This window comes from Heptranchias perlo, chromosome 26 (genome assembly GCF_035084215.1).
Source record: "Heptranchias perlo isolate sHepPer1 chromosome 26, sHepPer1.hap1, whole genome shotgun sequence".
NCBI classification, from domain to species: Eukaryota; Metazoa; Chordata; class Chondrichthyes; order Hexanchiformes; family Hexanchidae; genus Heptranchias; species Heptranchias perlo.
Window position 1 is genome coordinate 21,235,117 of NC_090350.1, and position 10,003 is coordinate 21,245,119.

Sequence of the window (10,003 nt, forward strand, 5' to 3'; positions counted from 1 at the left end):
CAATGATAACAACTTGCAGTTATATAGCGCCTTTAAGGTAGCCAGTTACCAAGTACGAGTTAAAGCATTTTGTCAATATATTGATTTAGATATGACAGACTGTGCTTTGGAAATGTTACTGAGTCTGATGTTGTGAAATTGGTAAATTTACAAATACTAGAACAGCTCAGTGGCTTTGTACACAGGATGAAGAGCAGAAGCCCAGGAACAGGCTGAAACCCATAAAGGTACATTTGTACAATTAAAGTTTTGCAGTTCCACTTCACACCAATCCTACAGTTGTTGGTAAAATGGAGCCAAATCCAGTGTCAGGTTCTGACACCAGAATGAGACAGAAACACCCCCCACGCCCCCACTGGAGTTTGGGCCTTCACACTCCAGAAGTTCATCAGTTCAAAAGTGAAACTGGTTCACAGCAGCACTGAAGCTATAGTCCAAATGCACCATTAGAGACTAGGTGGCCCAAAAATCAGTAGCAAAAGCAGGGAGCAAGCCTGAGGCAGGACAGGAAATGAATAGCAGCCAATGGCTGAGACCTCATGAAATTAGAAGATCTGGGGAATGACAGGTGGAAGCAAACTAAGCAAAGGCGAATGTTACAGTTGAGCCGTCCCTGCTTGTGATGCTGTTGGAAGCCTGTTGCTAGAGGTTATGGAGGCAAGTTATAAGACGTTTTTTGTATGTTTGCAGAGCTGGTTACTGATGTTAATTCAAAACACTCACACCATCTGTCTCAATAACCCATTCAGGCAAGTATTGCTTAAAATGTCATCACTCCTTGTTTAAACAATATTCAAAGTGGATGGGAGAGAGGTTTTGATAATCATAATTACTTCTAACATTTTTAAAATACATCCTGCTCTTCAGATTCATCAATATCAGAACTGTACAATTACAGTACTACACAAGCAAGATAACACATTTACCCTCATTTCACAGAATGGATACAGCACGGAAGGAGGCCATTTACCCATCGAGTCCGCGCCGGCTCCCTGCAAGAGCAATCCAGCTAGTCCCACTCCCCCGCCCTATCCCCGTAGCCCTGCAAATTTTTTCCCTTCAAGTACATACCCAATTCCCTTTTGAAAGCCACAATTGAATCTGTCTTCATCACCACCTCACGCAGTGCATTCCACACCATAACCACTCACTGTGTAAAAAATTTTTTCCTCATGTCACCTTTGGTTCTTTTGCCAACCACCTTAAATCTATGTCCTCTGGTTCTTGACCCTTCCGCCAATGGGAATATCCCCATCCATTCATTGAATATCTTTAAGGCTGAGTTAGATAGATTCTTGATTAACAAGGGAGTCAAAGGTTATAGTAGGTGGACGGGAAAGTAAGGTTGAGGTCACAATCAGATCAGCCATGATCTTATCAAATGGGAGAGCAGGCTCAAGGGGCCAAATGGCCTACTCCTGCTCTTAATTCGTATGTTCGTAGTTTCTCTCTATCTACTCTGTCTAGACCCTTCATGATTTTGAATACCTATCAAATCTCCTCTCAACCTTCTCTGCTCTAAAGAGAACAACCCCAATTTCTCCAGTCTAGCCACGTAGTTGAAGTCCCTCATCCCTGGAATCATTCTATTAAATCTCTTCTGCGCCTTCTCTAAGGTCTTCACATCCTTCCTAAGGTGCGGTGCCCAGAACTGGACACAATACTCCAGTTGTGGCCGAATAAGCGTTTTATAAAGGTTCATCATAACTTCCTTGCTTTTGTACTCTATGCCTCGATTTATAAAGCCCAGGATCTTGTATGCTTTCTTAACCGCTTTCTCAACCTGCCCCGCCACCTTCAACGATTTGTGCACATATACCCCCAGATCTCTCTGTTCCTGTACCCGTTAGAATTGTACCGCCTCTCCTCGTTCTTCCTACCAAAATGCATCACTTCACACTTCTCTGCAGTAAATTTCATCTGCCACGTGTCCATCCATTCCACCAGCCTGTCTATGTCCTCTTGAAGTCTATCACTATCCTCACTGTTCACCACCCTTCCAAGTTTTGTGTCATCTGCAAATTTTGAAATTGTGCCCTGTACACCCAAGACCCAAGTCCAAGTCATTAATTTATATAAGAAAAACAATGGTCCGAGTACCGACCTGTGGGGAACACCACTGTATACCTCCCTTAGGTTGCTTCTGGTCTCTTTTGTCAGATATATTTCAACCCATTAGGAGGCACCGCCTTGATTTTAAAATTCTCATCCTTGTTTACAAATCCCTCCGTGGTCTCACCCCTCCCTATCTCTGCAACCTCCTCCAGCCTGACAACCCTCCGAGATCTCTGCGCTCCTCCAATTCTGGCCTCTTGCCCATCCCCGATTTTCTTCACTCCACCACTGGCAGCCGTGCCTTCAGCTGCCTTGGCCCCAAGCTCTGGAATTCCCTCCCTAAACCTCTCCGCCACTCGCTCTCCTCCTTTAAGATGCTTCTTAAAACCTACCTCTTTGACCAAGCTTTTGGTCAACTGTCCTAATATCTCACGTGGCTCGGTATCAAATTTTGTTTGATAATGCCCCTGTGAAGCGCCTTGGGACGTTTTACTATGTTAAAGGCGCTGTATAAATGCAAATTGTTGTTGTTGAGTATATGACTGCCTCTTCTACGTGATCTCACACCACAGTGCAGCAGCACTAAAGTTGCAGTATAAATGAATTTGAGAAACACAGGAAAAATTCATTGACTCCTATTCAATAAATTATCATCCTCCCTGAAGAAGAGAGATCAGATTCATAGCACTAGAGTAATGTTGACTCAATGGGTACAAAGAACTATTAACAAACAAAATAAAAGAGCAGGGGAAAATGATTTCACGTTAACCAGTGTAACGCAAAATGATAGCCAAATCTGGAGAAGCAGGGAGAGGAAGAAAGAGAATATAAGGATGAAGATCTGGGTATAGCTATTCACACTCATTCAACATAATTACCATCAGAGACGGCAACACTCCAATATAACCTGATACTCCATTCTAATGCCCCCTTACCTGATTTGCATTGCCAGTTCAGTTACACTGCTGGCACCATTTCCAAAGCAGTGCAAGAGAGGCGCAACTATTTACAATAGCTGTTGACACCATTATTAACCTCCATGTATGAACTTGAACACAATTAGAGTATGATCAGTTTTATTGCTTGTGAATTTTCTTCTGACTGTCACCTTGTCTCAAAGAGAGAACGGAATGGTGGTACAAGCGAACTCTCAAATAAAAGCCAGACACAAAGAAAAACCATTGCATGATCACCTCCGATGGGAGGGAAAGTAGAGAGTGAGGAGGACATAAAAAACCTACAAGGGGATATAGACAGGCTGGGTGAGTGGGCGGAGATTTGGCAGATGCAATACAATATTGGAAAATGTGAGGTTATGCACTTTGGCAGGAAAAATCAGAGAGCAAGTTATTATCTTAATGGCGAGAAACTGGAAAGTACCGCAGTACAAAGGGATCTGGGGGTCCGAGTGCAAGAAAATCAAAAAGCTAGCATGCTGGTGCAGCAGGTGATCAAGGCGGCCAATGGAATGTTGGCTTTTATTGCTTGGGGGATAGAATATAAAAACAGGGAGGTATTGCTGCAGTTATATAAGGTATTGGTGAGACCGCACCTGGAATACTGCATACAGTTTTGGTGCCCATACTTAAGAAAAGACATACTTGCTCTCGAGGCAGTACAAAGAAGGTTCACTCGGTTAATCCCGGGGATGAGGGGGTGGACATATGAGGAGAGGTTGAGTAGATTGGGACTCTACTCATTGGAGTTCAGAAGAATGAGAGGCGATCTTATTGAAACATAAGATTGTGAAGGGGCTTGATCGGGTGGATGAGGTAAGGATGTTCCCAAGGATGGGTGAAACTAGAACTAGGGGGCATAATCTTAGAATAAGGGGCTGCTCTTTCAAAACTGAGATGAGGAGAAACTTCTTCACTCAGAGGGTGGTGGGTCTGTGGAATTTGCTGCCCCAGGAAGCTACATCATTAAATAAATTTAAAACAGAAATAGACAGTTTCCTAGAAGTAAAGGGAATTAGGGGTTACGGGGAGCGGGCAGGAAATTGGACATGAATTTAGATTTGAGGTTAGGATCAGATCAGCCATGATCTTATTGAATGGCGGAGCAGGCTCGAGGGGCCGATTGGCCAACTCCTGCTCCTATTTCTTATGTTCTTATGAAAAGGTGCTACTATTGAGATCAATGTTGGGCTGGCATTATAGTCTACATTTGATTCAAAGTACCCTAATTCAAACTGAGAATTTTTAGTACTTGGTGCCCAATTTCCTGTGTTATTTACTTCACTTAATTCAAATTATTGCATAATTCAAATTTAAAAGGCAAAAAAACAATTATCAAAAGTAGACTGTACTACACTTTTAGGCTTAACACGAGAATTGCAATGTAACATTAGGCCCAAAAGCACACTACAACAGCGTACCACTCAATCTACCAGAAAGCCGCTGAAACATCCAGCTGCAATGAGGTCTAGTAACCTTCTTTACTATCTGGACTTCAGACTCAAAAATAGAATCTGGTCATCTAGGTCAAGAAGAGTACAGATAGGAATGGATCACAGATAATCCAATGCATAAGTTCATGCATTCCAAACCCAACTGACCCATACATTGAAAATGTTTAATTATTAAAACATCTGCATGTTTCAGCTATATCTGTTCAACAATAATTTCTGACTGCTTCTGCTCCTGCTACCTTCATTTCAAGCACCAGAGGATCTGAAAGCGGTGAAAGAATTCCCCTACCTACACAGCTGCACAATGGGCACCACCACTGATCAGGAAGTATAAATACAAAGAGAAAACACGATGAAGTTTTGAGAGACATCAAGACCAAAGTCGTGATTTTGTTACCGGAAGTGTGCACGTGTAGCGCGATAAATGATGAGACTTAACAGGATTGGCAAATGGAGTCTGGGACTATTGAAGGGGAGGTGCGAGTCCCTAACTTAATCACATGGAGACCCAGCAAGTGCTGGTGTGCAAATGTCATTGCTAGCAAAAGCAATGATTTACATAAATATAGCCTGAAAGGTCTGATACACTGCCAAAGCAACATGACATCAGTACTGAAAGGAAACCAGGATAGACAGTAAAGATCAAGGTGGCTAAGGATCCTATCTGCTTTTTTTTTTCTAAAAATAAAGTTTGAAAAAGTATTCCATTCTTTCGTTAAAATGAACAAAGATGGAAATTTCAGCTCCTAGAAGGACAAAATCAAAGGGAAACTATATGAAATGCTGCATTGCTACAAGGAGGTCAGAATAAATAGTGCATATGAGCCAAGTGGAAAGAATGAATTTCATGAGTAATCCAAAGATATGTGCAAAACCAACAAGATACTGCATAAACCTTCATAATCTGTCACCTACCATCTGTTGCACTAACATACAGCACACTTATTTTGGGGAACTATGCAGTGGTCGTGCTAACATGTCGTGAAGAATAGAATTGCAATAATCAGATAGTTATTTGTAATAAAAGGAAAATATATGCATGTCAGGACAAGACAAAAATATATTCTGGTCATTTGATGCTACAAATTATGAGTTATCATAGAATCATAGAAGTTACAACATGGAAACAGGCCCTTCGGCCCAACATGTCCATGTCGCCCTGTTTATACCACTAAGCTAGTCCCAATTGCCTGCACTTGGCCCATATCCCTCTATACCCATCTTACCCATGTAACTGTCCAAATGCTTTTTAAAAGACAAAATTGTACCCGCCTCTACTACTGCCTCTGGCAGCTCGTTCCAGACACTCACCACCCTTTGAGTGAAAAAATTGCCCCTCTGGACCTTTTTGTATCTCTCCCCTCTCACCTTAAATTTATGCCCCCTTGTTATAGACTCCCCTACCTTTGGGAAAAGATTTTGACTATCTACCTTATCTATGCCCCTCATTATTTTATAGACTTCTATAAGATCACCCCTTAACCTCCTACTCTCCAGGGAAAAAAGTCCCAGTCTGTCTAACCTCTCCCTATAAGTCAAACCATCAAGTCCCGGTAGCATCCTAGTAAATCTTTTCTGCACTCTCTCTAGTTTAATAATATCCTTTCTATAATAGGGTGACCAGAACTGTACACAGTATTCCAAGTGTGGCCTCACCAATGCCCTGTACAACTTCAACAAGATATCCCAACTCCTGCATTCAATGTTCTGACCAATGAAACCAAGCATGCTGAATGCCTTCTTCACCACCCTATCCACCTGTGACTCCACTTTCAAGGAGCTATGAACTGTACTCCTAGATCTCTTTGTTCGATAACTCTCCCCAACGTCCTACCATTAACGGAGTAGGTCCTGGCCCGATTTGATCTACCAAAATGCATCACCTCACATTTATCTAAATTAAACTCCATCTGCCAATCATCGGCCCACTGGCCCAATTTATCAAGATCCCATTGCAATCCTAGATAACCTTCTTCACTGTCCACAATGCCACCAATCTTGGTGTCATCTGCAAACTTACTAACCATGCCTCCTAAATTCTCATCCAAATCATTAATATAAATAACAAATAACAGCGGACCCAGCACCGATCCCTGAGGCACACCGCTGGACACAGGCATCCAGTTTGAAAAACAACCCTCTACAACCACCCTCTGTCTTCTGTCGTCAAGCCAATTTTGTATCCAATTGGCTACCTCACCTTGGATCCCATGAGATTTAACCTTATGTAACAACCTACCATGCGGTACCTCGTCAAAGGCTTTGCTGAAGTCCATGTAGACCACGTCTACTGCACAGCCCTCATCTATCTTCTTGGTTACCCCTTCAAAAAACTCAATCAAATTCGTGAGACATGATTTTCCTCTCACAAAACCATGATGACTGTTCCTAATTAGTCCCTGCCTCTCCAAATGCTTGTAGATCCTGTCCCTCAGAATACCCTCTAACAACTTACCCACTACAGATGTCAGGCTCACCGGCCTGTAGTTCCCAGGCTTTTCCCTGCCGCCCTTCTTAAACAAAGGCACAACATTTGCTACCCTCCAATCTTCAGGTACCTCACCTGTAGCGGTGGATGATTCAAATATCTCTGCTAGGGGACCCGCAATTTCCTCCCTAACCTCCCATAACGTCCTGGGACACATTTGATCAGGTCCCGGAGATTTATCTACCTTGATGCGCGTTAAGACTTCCAGCACCTCCCTCTCTGTAATATGTACACTCCTCAAGACATCACTATTTATTTCCCCAAGTTCCCTAACATCCATGCCTTTCTCAACCGTAAATACCGATGTGAAATATTCATTCAGGATCTCACCCATCTCTTGTGGTTCCGCACATAGATGACCTTGTTGATCCTTAAGAGGCCCTACTCTCTCCCTAGTTACTCTTTTGCCCTTTATGTATTTGTAGAAGCTCTTTGGATTCTCCTTTGCCTTATCTGCCAAAGCAATCTCATGTCCCCTTTTTGCCCTCCTGATTTCTCTCTTAACTCTACTGTTAACACTGGACTGACAGTGCATCTCACCTGACATCACATAACTGCAAATAAATAATTTATTTTCTGAAACCCACAGCAATACAACATACTCCTTAAGCTTATGAAAACAGTAGTGAAAAGCACCTGGCATTTCATAATTACATAATACATTGACAGTATATTTTGGAGCATTACCATTTTGTTCAAGATGGTAACTTGCATTTTACAAATCTTGGACAAGGGCTAAAATATTTCCCAAATTAATTTATGACATAATTGGGAAAAGAATGGGTGGAGTTGTACAATCCTAACATAGCACATGACACTATGAATACCAATTTGAGACTGGTATCTGTTCAGACTGTGAGCAACCAGATTCTGCATCTTTGAGCGACAGTTCTGTGATTGCGCAGAAGGGCAGTGCTCCAAATATCAGTGACATTTTAATATTAAAGAGCTGATAGGACAGGATATTTGGCTCACTGCAATTAAACATTTTACAGGCAGTCTATTAAACTTGCTTTGTACCAATTATAGTGCAAATAGTACCTCCATGAGGTTGTCTCACCACTTACCCAAGTTCATATTTGGCAAATTCACACTTGCATCACAACACAGTTTGCAACTATACAAAGCTAAATTTGGTTCACACAGACACAAACGATTCAGTATACCTAGTCTATTGCTTTACCTATGTATCAGTCAATGCACTTCAAAACCAATTTACCACATGCACCCTCTGAAAAGTTGACATTATAAGCCACTATATAAATGTATGCATCACCTTTGTAATTGGGAAAACAGAATGGGTGGATCCATAACTGTCCCAAATTTAGCATGTCTACATTTCCACTATCACACTGCGTGAAAAACAAACCTTTTTTAGGATTTGCTTGGGGCAAAGCCCATTCAATTCATCTAGGTAATCATGAGACACTGCAAGATATGGTTAGATGTTGGGCTAAATAAAACAAACAGGTGTCCCTATGATTAGGTCGCTTACTCAAACAGGCAAAGACAGGTATTGGACAGACTTTTTAAAAAAATTATTACAATGTAACCTATATGATTTCAAATGATCAGAGTTGTGCAGTGAAATTACCACTCAGAGAGAGATATAAAAAGCTAAAGAAGTTATCAGCTTCTCCCCCCTCTCCATCTTAAACAGATTACATCATTGATTTAAAGCGCTCTCTGCATTGGAAAGCCCTCACTCAATGCGGGTGCATTTTACCTGCGCGTCAATCACGAAGATGAGAGCCCCGGTGCCCCTGAAGATCATCTCATAGTCGAAGGTGGGGTCGAAGAAGTCCACCTGCCCGGGGAAATCCCAGATCTGGAAGTTGACGAAGGAGCTGTTGGAGATGTCGTCCTTGTAGATCTTGTTGGTGCTCTCCAGGAAGAGCGTCTCATTGGGGGACATCTTGTGGAAGACCACCTTCTGGATGGAGGACTTGCCGCTGCGCCTGAGGCCCATCAGCAGGATGCGGGGCTTGCTGTCCGACTGCGACTCGCTCCCTTCCAGGTCGGCCTCTTCCACCCCATAGCCGAAATCTTTGGGGAAAGAGTCCACCACCCCGTAGCTGCCGGCCAGCGGCTCCTCGTCCCCGTACTGTATCGACATCGTCGCGGCTAGGGAGGGGAGAGGGAAGGAGATTAACCCGCTGCCGCTGTGCCCAGACTCGGCCCCACTCAGCTGTGCACAGCGCTCGAGCTCAGCCTTCCCTCACCGCGCAACCTAACTTCCCTCACCTTACCTCCCGCTTCCTCCTTGTCCTCTCCCGCTGCTCATTGGCCGGCCGGCTCCATTGCGCCGACCACTCGGCCCCGCACACCGCAAAACGATTGGTTGACGTTGACGTCCATCAAAACTCGGCGCCAGCAGGTTGGGTTGACGCTGTCATGTGGTTAAAATCACCTGACTCCTGCAGGGGACCTTTGACCTCTTCGCGGTGCCAGGAAGCCGCCCGCATTTGGCAGCGGGGTAAAGGCGCGGGGGGCGGGGCGGGGCGGGTGTCAGGTGGAGGTGGAAGCGGCCAGATAGGCGCACCAGGGCGGGGTGGGAGAACGGGGGAGGGAGGGGAGGAGGAGGAGGAGGAGGAGGGATGTTTACTTTTAATGTGGCTGCATTTCTGATAGTGGGTTTGGTGCACTCCCAACAGTGGATCCCAGTCAGTGTGACCAGAGGACAAGCTCCATCATGTGACTGGTGGAAAGGGATTTGTTCACAATGGGATATCAGATTATAAAGTACAGCAACCTCTGGATCATTCAGCTAAATCCAGGCAGTACCTCTTTGTCCACTTAGGTTATTTGATTATGGGAGGTTGTTGTCTGCCATGACTTCTCTGATTATAGATATATTAAAAAATTAAATACTATGTATTGCGTCCCAGGACCCTAACACATATCAGGGGCTGGATGGCGATAAACTCCTCGAGGTTTTGATCTCTTTGTCAACAACAACATCTCGCCTTTAGTCTCCTCTACATATCCTCAACATTGATGGTTCCTGTTGGTAGAGATGAAGTGCATCTTGTTCCAAAAAGGGAAATGGC

At 43.7% G+C, this 10,003-nt stretch overlaps 1 protein-coding gene across 1 annotated transcript in view; it reads right to left on the bottom strand.

The window, feature by feature from the left end:
• rragca (Ras-related GTP binding Ca) overlaps nt 1–9,313 on the bottom strand; it is a 33,459-nt gene extending 24,146 nt beyond the window's left edge. Inside the window, exon 1 of the mRNA XM_068006481.1 lies at nt 8,680–9,313. Within this exon, the coding sequence (XP_067862582.1) occupies nt 8,680–9,069 (390 nt within the window). The 5' untranslated portion in view covers nt 9,070–9,313. The remainder of the gene's footprint in view (nt 1–8,679) is intronic.
• Nucleotides 9,314–10,003: the final 690 nt, after the last annotated feature.